This window comes from Daucus carota, chromosome 5 (genome assembly GCF_001625215.2).
Source record: "Daucus carota subsp. sativus chromosome 5, DH1 v3.0, whole genome shotgun sequence".
NCBI classification, from domain to species: Eukaryota; Viridiplantae; Streptophyta; class Magnoliopsida; order Apiales; family Apiaceae; genus Daucus; species Daucus carota.
The window spans coordinates 437,458-456,143 of record NC_030385.2 but is presented as its reverse complement, the minus strand read 5'-3'; the positions used below and the strand labels follow the sequence as shown (position 1 = coordinate 456,143).

General features: G+C 35.7%; 4 protein-coding genes across 8 annotated transcripts; 2 read left to right on the top strand and 2 right to left on the bottom strand.

Moving 5' to 3' along the window:
* The first annotated feature begins 84 nt into the window (after nucleotides 1-84).
* LOC108222444 (protein DEEPER ROOTING 1) lies at nucleotides 85-2,889 on the top strand. The gene is made up of 5 exons (XM_064094159.1): nucleotides 85-1,182; nucleotides 1,275-1,347; nucleotides 1,472-2,013; nucleotides 2,165-2,333; nucleotides 2,436-2,889. The coding sequence occupies exons 1-5, from the start codon at nucleotides 1,177-1,179 to the stop codon at nucleotides 2,453-2,455; spliced, it is 810 nt and encodes a 269-aa protein (XP_063950229.1). The 5' UTR covers nucleotides 85-1,176; the 3' UTR covers nucleotides 2,456-2,889.
* A 7,656-nt stretch (nucleotides 2,890-10,545) lies between these two features.
* On the top strand, nucleotides 10,546-11,868 carry LOC108219907 (protein TIFY 10b-like). Of its 2 annotated transcripts, none has more exons than XM_064094273.1 (3): nucleotides 10,546-10,851; nucleotides 11,211-11,506; nucleotides 11,619-11,813. In XM_064094273.1, exons 1-2 carry the CDS (start codon nucleotides 10,622-10,624, stop codon nucleotides 11,503-11,505), a joined length of 525 nt encoding a protein of 174 aa, XP_063950343.1. In that variant the 5' UTR covers nucleotides 10,546-10,621; the 3' UTR covers nucleotide 11,506; nucleotides 11,619-11,813. The 2 variants fall into 2 exon arrangements, with proteins under 2 accessions (XP_063950343.1, XP_017248982.2); XM_017393493.2 differs by having other exon boundaries at nucleotides 10,547-10,851; nucleotides 11,211-11,501; nucleotides 11,619-11,868.
* On the bottom strand, nucleotides 11,838-14,901 carry LOC108219906 (protein FLUORESCENT IN BLUE LIGHT, chloroplastic). 3 transcript variants are annotated; one of them, XM_017393490.2, is made up of 5 exons: nucleotides 14,760-14,901; nucleotides 14,171-14,376; nucleotides 13,892-14,042; nucleotides 13,034-13,354; nucleotides 11,838-12,255 (listed from the first exon to the last, which is right to left on the bottom strand). In XM_017393490.2, the coding sequence occupies exons 1-5, from the start codon at nucleotides 14,833-14,835 to the stop codon at nucleotides 12,053-12,055; spliced, it is 957 nt and encodes a 318-aa protein (XP_017248979.1). In that variant the 5' UTR covers nucleotides 14,836-14,901; the 3' UTR covers nucleotides 11,838-12,052. The 3 variants fall into 3 exon arrangements, with proteins under 3 accessions (XP_017248979.1, XP_017248978.1, XP_017248980.1); XM_017393489.2 differs by having other exon boundaries at nucleotides 14,171-14,424; nucleotides 14,760-14,889; XM_017393491.2 differs by having other exon boundaries at nucleotides 14,163-14,376; nucleotides 14,760-14,871.
* Nucleotides 14,902-15,541: 640 nt separating this feature from the next.
* LOC108222079 (zinc finger CCCH domain-containing protein 62) lies at nucleotides 15,542-18,522 on the bottom strand. Of its 2 annotated transcripts, none has more exons than XM_017395968.2 (9): nucleotides 18,234-18,522; nucleotides 18,024-18,118; nucleotides 17,819-17,933; nucleotides 17,642-17,703; nucleotides 17,391-17,442; nucleotides 17,116-17,227; nucleotides 16,625-16,723; nucleotides 16,399-16,526; nucleotides 15,542-16,304 (listed from the first exon to the last, which is right to left on the bottom strand). In XM_017395968.2, exons 1-9 carry the CDS (start codon nucleotides 18,371-18,373, stop codon nucleotides 15,773-15,775), a joined length of 1,335 nt encoding a protein of 444 aa, XP_017251457.1. In that variant the 5' UTR covers nucleotides 18,374-18,522; the 3' UTR covers nucleotides 15,542-15,772. The 2 variants fall into 2 exon arrangements, with proteins under 2 accessions (XP_017251457.1, XP_017251455.1); XM_017395966.2 differs by having other exon boundaries at nucleotides 18,024-18,124; nucleotides 18,234-18,520.
* Between the last annotated feature and the right edge of the window lie 164 nt (nucleotides 18,523-18,686).

Below are 18,686 nucleotides of genomic sequence, written 5' to 3'. Positions count from 1 at the left end.
AGATATAGTATTTAATTGATGATATCTATGAATCACGAGCTTAGTCAAAAAAGGGGTGCAATTTCATGGAGGGTAGAGATCCACGACATTGCTATGTTTATTTATAGTAGTTAGCAAACGTGGAGCTTTCCAGAAATGGAAAGTTTCATCCCCTTTGCCCAAATATAGGTTGACTAGTGGCTCATCTGCACATGCCTTGTTATAGTTTAATCTCAGGGAAAAAGTTGCATCTTGGTTGCAGTGATTCTGCTCGACTCCATTCTTACTGGTCTGTTACATGCATCTCGAGAAATCAATAGTATAAGCTTACTGATACTTTTGTCCAAGTTGCTGCTGTGTCGATGATCGATTGAACTAGTAATAACAAGTTTATAGATTATTAACAATCCTCGAATCTCAATAGATGGACACTGTCTTCCATGTAGATGGCTTATAATGAGGACTACGTATTTAGAGTAATCGTAATCCCTTGATAACTTTCTGATAACAAATTGATCAGGCTGATTATATAGGACAAATTGAGATTTAGGAAAGGAAACAGGATTAAGAAGAAAAACGCAGAGGCCTGAGCACACGTGTTGGTCTGATCTTGTAGGATGGACTGTTTTCTGGCGACATATGCCTTGCATCCCCGCCAGGACCACACCCTTAATTAGTTTAATTAGTGATTAGGTGCTCTAACTACCGTGTCTCGCAGATTAACCTCATGTCTGTGGACTTACTCCCGAGTCATCAGCAACAAATATTATTTGAAATGCATAATCTGTGATTGATCGCTGTGGACCCGACGCGACTATCATCGTCCACGTATGTCTGCATTATAATCAGGACTATTTTATCGGCCAGTATGCTTGAGTAGACAGTGATACTTGGGTACATGTATCATGTATGTAGAGTATACAGAGAACTCATCTGTCAAAGGCTCAGCTCGAAATTTGGACCAATGAGAAGCTGTGTGAAGGTTTTCGTCGCAAATATCCATGTTTTTAATAGTTTATTACTCCCAAAGCTTAACTTTCATTGGCTTCTAGGATCTACTTAATAATCTGAGTACCTAATGCACATTATCAAGCATAGCTTTCATAAACAGCTGCAAAACTCTTCTTACCACAACTTACTAGTATTCTTTCCTTGATTCATCGTCGATTCAGCCATACTTCTTGCATTATATAACAAATGAAGGTAAAACAACGATGATGTCTTGTTTGTTTTTTAGCTTCTTTTACAACAAGATCAATTTTTTCAGAAGCTAAGTTTGTTGTTTGTTATTGCAGTTCTTCAGCTGGATGCAAAATAAGCTTCACAGAGGGAAAGAGACCACAAAATCAAACTCGACCTCAACTAATAGTAAGTTTACACACAATCTATTTGATTATGAATAACTGCTGGTGCATGAGAGATTACAGTATGGAGCGTTATATTGTATTCTTGTATTCTATTGTCTAATTCTTTTCTGATTTCCATTCCACAGATAAATTGATTCAAGAAACAAAAAATGAAGAATTCAATGACTGGTCTAACGGAATGCTGACAATTGGAACTTTTGGTACAAATGATCTCCCAGACAACAGAGAGAGACAGAGACTTGAAGATGATGATCAATCTCTTTCTCAAGAATTGGCTGCAGAATTTACCCCCGAAGAAGTTGAAAAGCTACAAAAACAGTTGACTAATCTGTTATCACGAAAACCAGCTGCTAAAGTTGATGAGAGAATTGCTAATCTTCCCCTGGACAGATTTCTTAATTGCCCGTCAAGCTTGGAGGTGGACCGTAGACTATCTAGTACAGTATGCAATGACTTGATTGATGAAGATAACGAAGACGAAGAAGACATTGACAGAACAATTAAAGTGATTCTTGGTCGATGTAGAGATGCTTGCATGGAAAGCAATAAGAAATCGATTGGTAAAAAATCCGTTTCTTTTCTCTTGAAGAAAATGTTTGTCTGCAGAAGTGGATTCGCGCCAACTCCCAGTTTCAGGGACACACTTCCAGAATCAAGAATGGAGAAGGTAATTTCTGTAGCATTTATGATTATTTTCTTATTCACATAATCTAATACTAAAATTATTCGAATAAAGTAGAGCTTTGGAATTCTATAATCTGTGAACTGTGGCATCCTATATAATTTGTTTCTGATGGCGATTGTATGGCGAAATGCAGCTTTTGAGGACAATGCTTTCCAAGAAGATCTCCCCTCAGAATACGTCTCGAGCATCATCAATGAAAAAATACATAGAAGATGTACAGATGCCAAACATGAGAAAACAAGAGGAAAAAGAAGACAAGCCAAATGTTCAAAAGAGTAAATGGGACAAAACAGATTCAGAATGTAAGTTATATTCATCAACTTTTCCATTCCTAGTAACCGACAGACTGAAAAACATTTTTTAACCTCGAACAATATCCTGATCTAGTGTCTTTCGGTTTGCAGATATTGTTCTGGAGATTTAGACACCGTCTCATCCTCTTGCTGCGCATTTGGAATTGCACAAATATATATATAATTTTTTTACCGACGACAGGTTTATGTAAATTCAGTAGCTGCTCATGCCTATAGTGTTTTTTTTTTTTCTAAACCTCGGAGTTTAGGTTGCACGGTAAGAAAGCAACAGCCTTAGGTAGCAAGATCTGAGCAAGTGAAGCATGATGGCAAACGGCGGAGAAATTTAGAGCCTGAGTACAAGTTTACAATAAACCAGACATAAAAACTGAATATTTGTAGATGAAACTAATCAGGTTTCTCCTTTTGTAAATGATTCCTCAATTCCCCTGTAGTTTTTTTTACGTGGTTGTACCGGTTTAAACCGATACAGACCATGTTATGTATTGAGGGATTTTTGTAATAGCAAGGGTTGACATTAATCATCATATAAAATTTTCAGTTGTCGTTTATATTGCGAAGATGAATTGTTCAGTTGCCTCTGTCTGGGTCGGAGCTAACCCACAGAATTGAACTGTCTATTATTTTGTTCCCGACTGTTTCGAAATCTAGGTTCCGTCGTCCACATACAGAAATGGGCGGGGCGATTTCCGCTTAAACTATAGTCCTTTAACAATCAGCAGAGAAATTATTTTACAAATCATCAACTTGAGGTAAAAGCCCGAATAAAATTCGTCTTTGCCTCTTTAAAATACACGTCAATTGTTTTTGTCCCGGATATTTCAATATCATGATTCAACAATCAAAATGCATAGTTTGGTGTAATCTTCAGAAGAGAAGTAGTATTGCGAAGATAAAGTGGCTGTTTGGCAAAGGCTTTTAAAGCCGGTTTCTGGGTTTATAAGGTAGAAGCACTTATTTTGTACAAAGTCGAAAAATACTTATAAAAAACTAGGAATGCTAGCTTTTGTTTCAGGGTTTCTACTTATTTCCCAAACACTTTAATCACTTATAAGTCTTAACTTGCGTCTAACTTCTACTCCACTTTTTTATTTTAAGCAAGAAGCACTCATTTTAAGCTCATTCAAACGGCCCAAATTGTTTAGGCTTCCCAATGCGACTGCTGCATAGTCATCTTTACTAAATACGGAAATGCTACACGAAATGTGATAATGGGAGTAGATGAAAGGTAAAAGGGGTTGGTAATGAGCCACGAACAGTTTTGTAAAAAGACAGAATGCGACTTATATCATTTTTTGATCGATTTTTTTTTTTTTGCAAGACCATTTTTGACCTTATTAATATCACACAAGTGATTAAGGAAGCTGTATCATCTCAGAAGTTGGTGGCTAGGTGAGTTGACCATCAAATTTTATCACGTCCACTTGGACCTTGGTTATGTCTTTTTCTTGTTATTTATTGTTGAAAGTGTAAGACAACTAGACAAGGATGTTGAAGCCCAGCAAACGTGGGCCAACTTGGTTCCGAGGTTTGATCAGGCCCGTGAAAGCAGCACATGTGGCACAACAGTACAAGCCTAAGCCTTGTCTATGGATCCGTCGAAACAAGATTTTTAAGTTCCTCGAAAATTCAGAATTACATACAAATCAACAAAATAAAAAAATATATCATTTAGAGACCTATAAACTGATCCAGATAATAGAATTTATAATTTAATCATTTATTAGAAATACATGATTCATACTAATAAAGTACAAAATAAATAAAATTATCGGAAATAAGTTACCACAAGAATATTAGAACAAAATTTCGTTTGTCATAAATATATCATATAAATATCTGACGATATTATTATAATATATAATACAAAAAATAATATATATAATTCGACCAATTCAATCCTCAATTGATTTTTTTGTGTATGAACCGGACAAAAACCAAAATTCGGGTAGTTAACGAGAGGCACGAAGGGGCATCACGTGATTTGCGTGTCCAAGTAAAGATGCACAACAGTAGAAGGCTTTGTATTTGAAGCTAGAAGGCTTTTATTCTGTGCTGAGTGTGCAAGTAAATAATAGAACGAGATTACGGTGATGTTTGTTTTGCAGAAGCAGAAGTTATTTTGACTTCTACTTCTCTTAACCCGTTTGTGTAAATAAGTAGAAGCATTTTTAAAAAGCTGAAAATGTTAATTTTTCTCTCACAGCTTCTACATCTTTTTCAAATACTTTATTAACTTATTTACTTTTTACTTCTGCTTCACTTCTCTAGTTTAAGCAAGAAGTCATTTATTTTAAGTTAACTCAAACGGCCCCTATGTTAAGGAACAATAATTAAAAAGAAAGGAACAGTGTAGTAGGCATAGTAATAAAGGGGTGAAAATAACGTGTGCAAATAAAATAGATATAGCAAGGGGGAACACGCCGGCAGCACCATCATTTTATCTGTCTTTATTAAAATTTCTGCAAATTTAACTTGTATGCATCTACAGTCTACCCAACTTGTATGTAATGGTGGCTATGGTAAATCAATGGCAAATCAATGGCCTACCCTGCTCCCCATCAAATTCCCAGCCGTTGTTGCCATGTTTTTAGTATTTTCTTTTGACGCGACTCCTCCGACTTCAAATCGGGGTTTATATCAAGTAATCCACTCGTCTCGTTAAAAAGTCTCAAGTAGAACATAGATCTCCATGGCGACTCATTTAAAAGACTAAATCACTGTAATATATCCCACCGTTAACTTTTTCAAAAAAATTAAACGGAAAACGTTACATTAAAAATCCTCCGTTAATAACGGCTAGAAATGCACGGATGACAGTACATATGGCAATACAGTAGGCGCTGACTTGTAAACAGATTAAACAAAATCAAAACATGAAATCAAAACAAAAACAAAACATGTCTGCATACAACTATCAAGCAGATGCAAACTATCGATCGTCTACGGCTTCAAATTTGGGGAAGACCAAGAACAGTTCATGCTGCTGTGATTTAGGGTTTGAAAAGGAGTAATCTTGCTGCGATTGAGGATTTACTAGTCAGAATCAAAGCTCTGTTTGTCTCTTCAATGCGATCGAACAAGGTTAGTATGAAGGTTTACCTTGCTTTTGTGACAACTCCAGAAACGTCTCCTTGGGTTCTTCGTAGTCCAGGAGGTTCTTGAGCATACAACCCACATTCGCAAACGACCACGTTATGGTTTGACATGCTGGGCATAACGGACTACGAGTTTGACTTGGTTGATATAGGGATTATGGTTTTTGGTCGATTCTGATGTTAGAGGCGAAAGGAATTAGATGGATATGTATATGGTAATTTGTTCAAAGCTTTGCACATGAACCCTAACCCAACCTTCTTTGTAGAAATGTGTGTATATATATATATATATATATATATATATATATATAGACATGGTCAAATTACCCGTTTGACTCTGTCATGTCACTCTTCCTTTAACAGCTCCGTTAATATTTTCTGTAAAAATTAACAGTGAGATATTTTATAGTGATTTAGTCTTTTAAATGAGTCGCCGTGGAGACCTATGTTCTACTTGAGACTTTTTGGCGAGATGAGTGGTCTACTTGACATAAAACCCACTTCAAATCCTACCAAACTCCGTACATTATCTCCAGCAAAATTTTGAATCAAAGAAAACTTTCTAAAAGATTTAAGTGACTAATTTTCCTACGACCTTATTATCATTTTCGAATCGAATAATATATCACAAGCTTCTAATGTCAGAAACAATAATTTGTATTCATGTTCATATTTGTCCTCAAATCTTAATTTGTTACGAGAGGATTTGACCAATTGTTTATCACCCTGCGACAACCAGAGAAATTAAGATTTTTCCAAATCTTTATTACACTTTTGCTTTTAATTCATCTTGATAGTTTATATTGAAGTTTGAGCGCAAAACTGCATCTCAAGAACTCTGGCACAAAATATGAAGCAGTCCACCAAAACAAGCATCTTTGGTGGTTGTTTCTTTAAATGAATAATCTCAGTGTTGATGGAGGAATTTGGTAATCAACAAAGATGAGGTTCGTGGCCGGAATCAAGATCTGTGACGGTGGTTTTGCTGCCGGAGAGTGGTGGTTGTGTGTTTTAAGGGGTGGCTGAGACTAGGGTTTTGAGTTGCCTCCTTGTGCTCTCAACTCATGATCCCCTAATGTGCCTACATACCCCTATATTTATAGGGGATCAAGCCATACGTAGTTCTATTGAACCAAGACTCCTAGTTTGATCAAGACTAGGCCTCTTGGGGATAAGACCAACCTTAAGCCGGTGACTTATCACTTAGAGTTCTACTCCAGTTAAAATTAAGCCTTGAGGCCAACTACCTCAGACTCCTAGTCCAAGTACATCACGGATACAACATTATCTCCACTACGAGAGATAACACTAACCGTTACTTTTCGTAGCATGGAAGAGATGTCTGGTAGAGCCGTGACCAATTCCATGAGGTGTAGGGACGCGCCCTTCCCCCTTAGTGAAGGTTCTCACTAAGAGGTAAGACAAGTAAGGAGCCAAGTTACACGATCGTCTCAATCCCCCAATGAGGGCTAACTCACCAGAATACAGGATCCAGACATATGATCGGCCTTCGTGTCACCCCTGAGGGCCTTCAAGAGCCATGATCACCTCAAGCCCCCACACGAGGGTTAACTCGGCAGATAGCAGGATTGAGGATTGTAGATCATGCCCGGATGAGCCCGGGAACTATCAGATGAGCCTGACAACTACCAGATGAGCCTGGTAACTAGTCTTCATATCCCTCGTAAGGGTAGGTCTTCGTATCCCTCGGAAGGGTCGTTATTGAGACTCACTCATCCTCTCATACAATATATTTACATGTGGACGCGACCCCTGAGGGCGCGCCCTTTCCTTTGCCATCCTGCCTTACCTGATTCCCGTCGAAAGTTGTAGTCAAACGCCTCCGCGAACCAAGGCCGCGCCCTCCGAGTCACACCGAGAAGGGCGCGCCTCTTGCCTAAATCCTATGGCCAAATTCGGCCATAACACTCAGCAAAAGAACAGTAAAAGGTGCAGCAAAAGAACAGTAAAAGGTGCTGCGGGTTCACAAGTCCTAGAATCCCATGAGTAAGATCTTAGGACCTAACAATTGACTAATGCTTGGTCGAGATATACACTTGATCCTAGGGCTGGCAATTTCGGGTTTCGGGTCGGGTTCGGGTCGGGTTGACAGTCGCGGGTCAAAAAATTTACCCAACCCGAACCCGACCCGAAAATTTAATGGGTCAGAATACCCAACCCGAACCCGACCCGCACTACCCGCGGGTAACCCGAACCCGACCCGAAAATTAATATTTATTAATAAAAATATTTTTTATATAATAAATAAATATTATTTTAATCCAAATAAATTAATTTTTATTAAATTAAATAATTTTATATTAAATTTAACTAATAAATTTTATAAAAATAATAAAAATAATATAAATATATATAATATTTATATTATATATTAATTTTCGGGTAATTTCGGGTCAATTTCGGGTAACCCGAATTCAACCCGAAAATGACCCGATTTTTCTGGGTTGATTTTGGGTCAACCCGAATTCGACCCGAACCCGAAAACCCCCAACCCGAATTCGTATTTTGCGGGTCGAATTCGTGTCGGGTTGTCGGGTCGGGTCCAATATTGCCACCCCTACTTGATCCACATGGTCAGTGAAATAACATGTGCAGCCTAAAATTTACTCACTCATCTTTTACTTTAAAGAGGTGAATGCTAACTCATGCACGTCTCCTTCCTAGCATTTAAAATTATCGTTAATGTATGTTTAAGAGACTTTGCTCTCTAATTTATAATCAAAATTTTACAAATTAAATTAATACGGTTATCTAGAAGGACAAGTCCATGCTATATATGATTTTATATCTATATTATAAAACAAAATTAAAATTTATCATTTCAATGATATTTTAATACTTGTGTAATAATAAAATGTTGTTATAATTGGTGTCTTATTCAATATAGAAGATAGAACAAAAGATAGGTAAAATTATAATTGTTAAAGTGTAAAAAATAGGGAGAAACTGATAAAAATAAATACTTGAAAAGGGCCCGATACTTGAGAATTGGTTTTATATACTAAAACGGATTTATTTGAAAGTTGGCTAAATCTCTAACTCGATTTGAAATCAATTGCCGGATACGTGACAACAATTTTAACACCAAAAATCATCGTTTTATGCTAAATGATAATAATATTTCAAATATATTTGAAACGTCAAACAAGCTCTTGATAATTATTAATTTATTTAATATGAGTAAATAAATAAAATATTTACGATCACGGATAAAATAAGTGGCATAGAATTAACATAAATTATAATTATACTAGTTGAGAAGCCGCGCGTTGCGACGGCCTATAAAAATTATATTAATGAGTCAAAATTAAAATTTGTAAGATAAAATTAATCATGTTTTTCTTTAACGTTGTCATTAATTTTCAAACACTACATCTTTGACGTATACATCATGCCCTACGTGTAAAAAACATACGGCTCTTTAACACAACTGATTGATGACATATAACCATATACATTGATCGACCAATAAAACAGACTGTAAACTTGCAAGGACACAAGTGCGTAAAAGTGTAAACCTGCAAGGACATAAATGCGTAAAAGTCAAAAAGATGTAGGGATATAACTCCGAAACCATCCCCAGTTTTAATAGAGTTAAATATTATGTTTAGTTATACGAACATTAATCATGTCGGGATGTTTGAATTTCAATCCATGCAGGTGTATATTGGTGACTCCTTCCTCCAATTTTTTTGGATTGATTGTCCGCAAAAACATCAATATTTCATAAATAATCTGAAATAGAATCAGATTAATTTATGCCAAATAATCTAAACAGAATCAGATTAAAAAAATTTGCAAGCTAGTATTACATTCCATAAATAATTTAAAACAAAATCAGATTAATTTATGTCAAGATATACTTTTTATTTTTGATATTTTTCATCCCAAAATTCCAAAAAATTAGGAAAATAGGACGGAGCTATCTGAGAGGTACCACCTACACGCCCTTCGCTTCACCTTTATATAAGTATATTGATAATTGATATTGATTACTAATGTTAGCACATGATGATTATAATAAAGTATTAAAACAGATAAAGTATTATGCGAAATGTGGACTTTGAATGAGAGAGTAGGGAGGAGTTCGCGGCGGAAAAAACATGCGTTAGAAAATAGGGAAAAGAAGCAATGAGTTGCGTAGAAAAAAGGTAAGCAAAATGAGTAGATGAGTTTGAGTTGAATATGTAACTGACCAACTCAAAAGGGAATTTCTCATATGCGTTAATTATCCGTTCTTCTTCTTCTTCAAGTCTGACTGTATACTTTAATGAAGGCAAAAAACATGTGCTCATATGTAAACAGTAGTGGAATAATAGTAGTGGCAGCAGCAGCAAGCGACTAGTAATGTTATTAAATTGGTCAATAAAAGACAAGGAGTCCGTTTAGACCCACCCCTAATAAAACACATGCTTATTTCCTGTCTTCCTAGACTTGTTTCCGATTTTAATTTTCTGAGACGTATATTTACGTATTTTGACGTATGAAGAAATTTGTAATCTTATCTTTTTTAATATACAAAATCTGATTCATAATGTTTAAACAAAATTATTTTTATATTATGAATAAAATATAATATATATGATAAATGAGAAGAAAGAGTAACAATAAAACGTCTTCGACTTCTCGTGGAACTATATCGAGACGGGAATCGTGATTCTTGTGCCTGTTTAGTATAGATTGTGTTTATCTAGTGCTGTTATTTCACCTCATCTCATTATTGTATGTAAATAAATATGCGTGAAAATATTTTATATATTTTTTATGTGTTATATAAAGAATACAAAATACTATAAATTTTTACAAAATCTAAAATTATTGCATTCATACCGTTAATATTTAGAATTTCATTATATTTTGAAGTAAAATAAATACATATTATTCGAGACACGATATTATATTATTCTCAGGAATTATTTTAAAACCATATTCATCCTATATTTTTAACGGAAAAAAACTCTCACTGGATTATTGGAGGCGGATCACGAACGGGTTACCCGTTTAGCCGACTTGGTTGAAGCCTAAACCATATCTATATTACAGTACTATATATAAACACCCTTGCGTTCTCCTCTTTCCCAAAGTATATTTCTTTTATAAAAATTCACTTGTATGAATTTGAGAGACTGTATATTACTGTAAGTTCCAGTCGTGAAGATGCCGAGGGTATCACCAGAGAAGTCTAGTTTTGCCCAGACGTGTAATCTTCTCAGCCATTATCTCAAAGAAAAGGGTAGTCTGCGAGATCTTAATCTTGGCATCAACGGGGAAGCAGCTGACACTGGTTTTTCAGGCCAAGCATCAAGACAGGTTCACGTTAACCCGTTGAATCTGTTTCCTCAGCATGCTAGCATGCACGATGATGCCATTAGTATCATCAACTCCAGGTTTGTAAGTTGTGACCCTTCTATATATATATTAGACTCGAGATTTAGCAAGTCCGAGGTTGTAACAACCCAGTCTCACATTTACAAGTGCGGAGATTTTAGTTCAGTTATGAATTGCACCTATAATTTCCGAATCCGAATATAAGACGAAATATACTAAAGCAAATATAAAAACTTGGACAATCTACAAGCCCTCAAAGATTGATGTGTCGATGTGGGTTGGGGTGTTACAAAATTCTCAAAACGTCAAGATTTTATGAAAATGTTAACTTAGAACGGTTTGAAGTTTTGGGAGAACTGCTAACATAACAGGTTGTTTAAGTGTAGTACTAATAGAATGCTGGTTTTGATTGGTACAGTGAAGGAGCTGAATCCGAGCATAAGAACGGCCAGATGACTATTTTCTACGAGGGACAAGTTCTGGTATTCGATGAAATCTCTTCCGTGAAAGCTCAACAAGTGATGCAATTGGCAAGCAAGTCTGCCCCCCAGGTTAACACAACCAAGATGGTCAGAAACTCAAAGTCCCCCGCCTCTGGTTCTGTCCAAGCCCAGAATGATATGAAGCAGCACTGGCAACCGATAGCTTCGGATCTGCCCATCGCCAGAAGAGCGTCGCTGCATAGGTTCTTATCGAAAAGGAAAGACAGGTGAGGTATTGACACAAGCTTGTAAAAACTGCAGACTGTAAATGACTGCGACACTACATAACTAGATGTGTCTCAGGCTGATTCCAATTTTTGTGTGTTTGTGTGTGGAACTTCCAGGGCCAGCGCAAGAGGGCCATATCAGATACAGGGCTCTTCTGTAGAATCCGCAAAGGAACAGTTTGATCTCAACTTATAATGAATGCTGGGCCTGGATAAAACTGACTATTATTACTTTGCTGTACGATTTGGCTGACCCGCCAAAATAATGCAACTCGCGTAGGGACTTTACTTTTGTTTTGATTGCTATGATGATATCAGTTTGTATCAGAGAAGATGTTGCCGATTAATATATATCTTTATTTATTGAGATTGGGGACAGTACCGTAACTGAATTGTTCGAATAATTAGCACATAATGTACTGAATAGCTCAAGGCAACACGAGATGATTTGGTAATGATCATTCTCAAGAACAGCCATACTGTTACATCTACAAAAATTCCCACAAATCACTTGAAACTAAAGAAACAAATTCTTGCAGAAAATATACATGTCAATCCGTTTCCAACCTCGCAATATACTGATCATAATATACACCGGCTCGCTCCAAGTCACCAAGTTCAGTATAACAATCTGCTATTGCTCCATAGGCTTCTGTATTTCCAGAATCTTCCTTTTCTCTATCAGAAATCGTTAGAACCATAGAGTGGTAAATGATGGCTTCACGGTATTTTCCTTGCCTTTGGAGTGATGCTCCTAAAATGTGAAATAAGTGAATCAGAGTTCCTCATTCAAACTCAAACTTTTGTACACATTCAAATTCTGAGACATCAATATTTCGATTCACGTAAAATTTCGTAATATATCTTGATTCGGATCTTACAAAGTCGAGATCAGATTTTGACGGTCTAATACGAATTTTGTTATATAAATCATTGTTTGTATTGCAGTGGTAAGAACTCAATCATGTAAGAGCAAGTCCAATGCATAGCTATAATTGGTAGAATATAGAACTAAGTTTGCAAAATCATCTCCAAATCATAGATATACTTAGTCCTATAAAGTATAAATGCATAAATGGATAGTTATTCCTATAGTTAGGACTAAAGATAACTATAGCCATCCTCGACCTCATCTAACCAACCCGAATATGGAGTCAAACTGATTTCTATTCATCATCAAAAATAGTTAAAATACACTTTAACATCACATACACCATATTTGAATGTAGTCGGTCATATTTCAGAATTATGCATCGAAGCACTAGTTGTTTTTTAAGACCAAAAACTACTTTTTTGATCTCAAATTATAGCAATGGCTAGAGCCATTTTAGCTTTAGCATAGGACTTGCTCTAAGATGGTGTCATTTGCATTTACTTCTTTTTCCTTACTTTCAAGAGATCCACATGGGACATAAATTAACTATACCAATGGAATACCAATCCACATACCATGTACTCTAAATACATCATTTTTAACTACATAATACGGAAATACGAATGGAATATAAAATATTGAAGGAGAGTTGACTAACCTAAGCCTCTAGCAGCCTTTTTCTCCTCTATTGGATCCTTGAGATTCTGAGCAAGCTCAAGTGCAGTTTTAAACTCTACAAACGCCTTCTCCGGATCTTGGTTTCGTAAAAAGTTCTTTCCATTTTTCAAGTGGGAAATTAACTCATGCTTCCTAGGATCAATGATAACTTCATTCTCCGGTATTTTAGCACCGACGGGAGCATAACTCAAAGCAGGTGCATAAGACTCAATTTTTGCCTGCCTTCTCAAAGCTGCATTTATTTGCCGAAGCTGTTCGTTTACACGTCTCAGCTCTCCCTTCCTTTGTCTTGCAAGTAATCCTGCAACATGCATACCACTTAGTTGACAATTTTTCTTGTTACAGTGATGAAACAAATTCTGATACAAGAGAGAACTTAAGCAAGTAATTCAATGCAATGTATAAGATAGCTCAATAAACCCTTTATAAGGAACAAGAGAACAAATTAATTGACACAAAGGCAACACGAGGATATATTCATCCTATAGTTCCTATAACCCTTTTGAAACTAAAGATTATTGGGAAAGCAGTCAGTCAGAGAGACTTTTAATAGATCAGTTTACAACTTGTGTAATTTATTGGCATATTCACGACTAGCACTCCACACAAACTTTGCTTTAATTTTTCGTCTTAATACCAACCATAACACAGTTTATGAAGCCTGTATTATAGAAAAGTGACAGAAAAGATTGTGTTATCACTTGTCAGGCATCAACTAAAATGGGTTTTTTCTAGTGAACAGTAGAACTGATAAAATTCCACATTCAGGTGCAATGTCTTTGGATAACAAGAAACAAAATTTACATGATAAAAATAGCAAATTCTGGTGGTACCTTACCTCCAACAGTGGCTCCAACAAGCGCTACAAACAGCAGTAATGGCATCTCAAATACAGGTCTATCAGTTTCACATGTTTCAGCGAAGACTTGAAGAGGAGTGCATAACATTAGAGCGTTAGTAATAATAAGTGGCAATGGTGAGGACCTTGTCTGCCAATCAAACAAAGCAGTGATGTGAATTAAATTTACAAGTTGATATATAAACTCATTTGTCCAAAAAGCACAAGCCATATATAGAGCATGAATATAATCTATCAAGGGATGACTCACCAGCATACCTGATGTGGGGAAACGCGTTGAAGAAGAGTGTCATCATATTTGTGAACACAACCAATCAAATACGGTGTTTCGACATCATCTTGTAGTACATTAAAATGTTTTCCTCCTGCTTCCTTAGAGCTATATGGTCTACTGGAATTAGTTGCACAGGGCAGCAAAAGCTGCTTTTTGAGTTTGAACAGAAGCGATCCCGCCTCACCTGGTGCTGGTGTTAAACAAGGTTGGACATATAAGAGGAGGCATGCAGCAAGACCTTAAGAAAGTAGTAGTTACATATCGGAGTCGCAGTAATTATCTATTAACTAAGTGAAAAGTGGGAAAATATAAAGAGTTTGTGGAACCTTATCACAAAGTTAAAGCCAATGAAAAGTGAATTGAATTTCTAGAATCTAGTTTAAGTTGATCTAGGCTACGCAATTAGGAGTCCAATGTGGAAACAAAGTAGAGTTCCAATTATAAGCAGATAAAGACTGAGATGCGAGTTGTGAAGCAGCCACAATAATAGAAAGAAATGCAAGCAAGTAAGAGCATCTATATAATAATAAAACAAAAAAAGCAGGATATATAAGCAGAAATAAAGAGGCTGACCGGAGACAGGAGTTTTTCCGGGAATATAGCGGCGAGGGCGAGGGAGAAGGGAGGAGCAACGGAGCAGCACCGCCATTGTGGATAGTGCTATCCCTATCCACTATCTTCACTCATCTACGATACTATCTTTACACAACAAATATATACTTCCCCTTTCAAAATAATAATATCTCGGGTTTCTAATTATATTTAATATTATTATTTTTATAAAATTAAAAGTCTTAATTTTTAATTAGTGATCAAAATTATATAACATGGCAAAAATTAAACACTTATTATTTCAGAAATACTAATATTTTTATCAATTTTTCTTGACCTTTTCACTTAATCACTTAAGATATGCAGAATATTAATTTCATTATTTACAAAATTGATTAGTAAAGTTAGTTAAGCACTTGAAAATTTAATCACAGAATAAGTTTCATTTTCCGCCTAAAAACACATGCGATCATTTTATTAACAAATCATTAGTTCATATGTTCATATGAACACGAATATTCATATGGCAAAAATTATTAACTCATATGTTCATATGGCAAAAATTAAACAATTATTAGTTCACAAAAACTAATATTTTTATCAATTTCTCATGAACTTTTTTCTTAATAAATCATTTAAGATACGCAGAATGTTCATATGTTCTTAATTTCATTATTTACAAAATTGATTAGTAAAGTTAGTTAAGTACTTGGAAATTTAATTACAGAATAAAAAGTTTCATTTTCCAAAACATATGCGATAATTCTATTATTAATAAATCTCTTAAGCTTCCCTAATAAAAATTTAAAAATCTAAAGCTTCTGCGCACCAATTTGATAAATGTAGAACAGCTTTGGTTCAAAACCTCAAATTCCGTACAAGATTTTTACCCAAACTGCCTTTCCCCTGGAAGCCTAATAAAGCAGCTCAGTTTACCACAAAATGCAGTGTACTTGAAAACAATTCAACCATTTTAATCAACCTAGATGGCACAATGTCATCAGTTTATCTTAACAATTGCCATCACCGTCGTTTCAGCATTCGTGAAGGAACTTGCACTTCTCTCCATAATAACACCTTCCTCGAGCATAGTGTCTGCAGAGCTGTCGTCCTCCATTCATCGGTTTCTGGTAAGGATTTCCTGTTGAAGTTGCAGTAGCACTTGTTCTTTGTAGCAGAAATTGCCCGTGACCTTGATTATGAATCATGTTGTGTTGATAACCATAAGAATTCTGATTTATGTTGGCCAAAACTTGTCTATCACAAAACCTTTCTGGAGCTACATTTGCATTTCGAAATAATGAAGTTCCACCTCCATAGGAGGCTTCTGATGGTGCTGAGTACAAGCATTTCTTCTGCTCCACGTGTTCAGGTTGACTGCTCTTCTGCATTAAAGGCTGCACCCTCGTAACTGCTACATTAACAAGCGGGACTTGATACATTGGATGCAGATTTTGCTGGTTGTTCAGTTGATGCCATGCCATTGAGTTATTTGCTAGAGACACTGAAGTATCTGATGTCTTCGCCTCTCTTATTTTCTTGTTCTGATTTTCCGACTTCATTGACCTGCTCATAAACAACTTTATGTATAAGAAATTTTAAAAGTATTAAATAAACACGCAAGCAGTTTATGCAACTCACAAAAAGTCACGGCAACTACCTATTTGTTTTGAGCATCTTCTTCGCTTCATTTTCTTGCATTCGAGTGTCCCTATTCGACCGAGCTATAGTCCCTCTACTGTGTTTTTCCAACAATATCTTTTGCCTCTCTCCTTCATCTTGCCATCTCTGGGATTAATATTATAAATTATCCAACATATTAATGTCCAGATTTGTACAATTGTACCACGTAAAATAATTGACCTTTACATAATAATGATGCAAACCTGTCTCATTGTTTTCAACTTGTAGAGATTTCTGCCCTTGATGAGGAGGGGATGAAGTGGAGGGTGAGGTCTCACACCTTTGCTCCATAATACTTCAACCTAGTCAGAGTTATTAACAAATAAATAAATCAACACACATTATGGACCTCTAGATATAGAACAAGTTTATAACGAGAATGCTGAAGGCGAATTCTGTCAAACACTTTTCACAACTATCCAGCTGCAAAATAAATATCTATAAGATGAAATATATAAATTTTATTTTTATAGAAGTCTTGCAGTACTGATGCATAATGCCCTCACTTTACATCACAAAACTTTAAGAATTTGAAAACAAAAAAAATAGATACAAAAAAAAATAAATCAGATAGAATGGAGTAAAAAGAACATCTTAAAATTCAGTAAGAAAAACATAGTACTAGAGAATACTACTTTCATAGGTCCAAGAACTATATATGTTTGTGAACCAAGTCTGATAAATTTAAGCTTACTGTAAATGTGTGTTGTTGCTTGGCAGCACCATAGCTTTCTTTCACAATGCGTCCGGCAACAGTCCTTATACCAACAGGAGGACCAACAGAGCTCCTAGATGCAATGCTGAACCTGAGAAGTAATCAACAAGCAGAAATGAAGGATATGTTGCCGTTTGTTTCATGGATAATAAAAAAGAATAAATTTATAATCTGTGATATACAACATATTATGAAGCGAGTTGAAAGCTGAAGTATTTTATACTAGAAAGAAAGGAGGCCAGCTGATGACTTACATTTCATAAACTGTTTGTTCAAACATAACAACATCTCCCATGCATGCATCACCTACCAAAAATCAAGCATATATTTCATAAGGAATGATATACAAGTCAATATCATACTTTGATCAAAACTAAAGTTGGACTTTGAATGTGGATGGGTACAAGTGTAAAATAGTACAAGTATTGACTTGAACCCTCTATATACACAAAACATAAGTGCACGTGCACGATATAGTGGACGAGAAGTACACACTAAAATATACCTTTACAGTTGAGTATAAAACTTGATGGTGGGTACTTCACTTCTCCACCTCCATTGACAATACTGAAAGAGAAGGTAAATAGTTAGAGCAAAAATCAAGTAATAATCCAAAAATGTTGGAAAAGGATAAATACACCCATAACGATAAAGTAAAGAACGGCAGGGATATAAAGCGTACTCAAGATGTTCCTTGATTCGCTGAATGAGAACATCCTTTTTGCCAGTCAACCGTAGTCCATGTTTCCTTAGATAAAGCTTACACTGATCCACCTTAAGTTTATCCACCTGACCAGCTACATCAACGAAAATGAAAACACCGAAAATTACACCTATCATTAGCAAAACTGATTCAGGACACAACACAAACACACGACAGGCATTACCTTGGATACATTTCTGAACAATGTCATAACCTTGTTGGTCATTCTCCGTCGCAACATTTCCGGTGGAATCCTCAGTTTCATCATCAATTTCAATGCTGATGCTTCATTGTAATATCAACATAAAAAAAAAAAAAAAAACCAGAAATGAGGGGTTTAGTTTATACGGCGAAAAATCGATACTGCTTAATGAGGGTTAAGGAAATACGAAACCTTGATTGAGTTTTACTTTTAATCGAGAGCTTAGAAAGTTTGGATCGGCTTTCTTCGAGAATATCAAAGGCCGGGTCATCTTCTGAATCATAAGAATCAGTCTCCGATTCCAAGTAATCGATTTGCTCCGGAATCTCCATTTCTTCAGGAGTTCACTTTTAATCAACAAAGATTATTATTATTATTATTATTATATCTGAAAAGAGGAAACGATACTTGAGAGTTGAGATTGAGAGAGATTTGTGATGCACAGATGACAGATGAGATTTTATACATTTATACTTAAATACAATGAAAAGTTACCGTTGCCACTTTATTTTGAAAGTTCCCGGCCTTTTGTATTTCACCTATATAATTCCACCAATAATTTGTACGGACAAGTAATTTTTTGAAAGGAAAACAATAATCGTTCAAGTTTTTAGCATGTGATTTTCAGAAATTTAACCACATATT

What these genes read in the sequence shown, in the direction of transcription:
- LOC108222444 (XM_064094159.1), top strand. An exon ending in AAACTCGACCTCAACTAATA is followed by an intron (nt 1,348 to 1,471) that starts GTAAGTTTACAC and finishes TCCATTCCACAG; the next exon opens with ATAAATTGATTCAAGAAACA. An exon ending in CAGAATCAAGAATGGAGAAG is followed by an intron (nt 2,014 to 2,164) that starts GTAATTTCTGTA and finishes GGCGAAATGCAG; the next exon opens with CTTTTGAGGACAATGCTTTC.
- LOC108219907 (XM_017393493.2), top strand. Translation starts at nt 10,622, where the DNA reads ATGCCGAGGGTATCACCAGAGAAGTCTAGTTTTGCCCAGACGTGTAAT. An exon ending in ATTAGTATCATCAACTCCAG is followed by an intron (nt 10,852 to 11,210) that starts GTTTGTAAGTTG and finishes TGATTGGTACAG; the next exon opens with TGAAGGAGCTGAATCCGAGC. An exon ending in TTATCGAAAAGGAAAGACAG is followed by an intron (nt 11,502 to 11,618) that starts GTGAGGTATTGA and finishes TGGAACTTCCAG; the next exon opens with GGCCAGCGCAAGAGGGCCAT.
- LOC108219906 (XM_017393489.2), bottom strand. Translation starts at nt 14,835, where the DNA reads ATGGCGGTGCTGCTCCGTTGCTCCTCCCTTCTCCCTCGCCCTCGCCGC. An exon ending in CGGAAAAACTCCTGTCTCCG is followed by an intron (nt 14,425 to 14,759) that starts GTCAGCCTCTTT and finishes TACTTTCTTAAG; the next exon opens with GTCTTGCTGCATGCCTCCTC. An exon ending in AACGCGTTTCCCCACATCAG is followed by an intron (nt 14,043 to 14,170) that starts GTATGCTGGTGA and finishes TTTGATTGGCAG; the next exon opens with ACAAGGTCCTCACCATTGCC.
- LOC108222079 (XM_017395966.2), bottom strand. Translation starts at nt 18,373, where the DNA reads ATGGAGATTCCGGAGCAAATCGATTACTTGGAATCGGAGACTGATTCT. An exon ending in TTTTATACTCAACTGTAAAG is followed by an intron (nt 17,443 to 17,641) that starts GTATATTTTAGT and finishes GATTTTTGGTAG; the next exon opens with GTGATGCATGCATGGGAGAT. An exon ending in AGCAACAACACACATTTACA is followed by an intron (nt 16,724 to 17,115) that starts GTAAGCTTAAAT and finishes AACTCTGACTAG; the next exon opens with GTTGAAGTATTATGGAGCAA.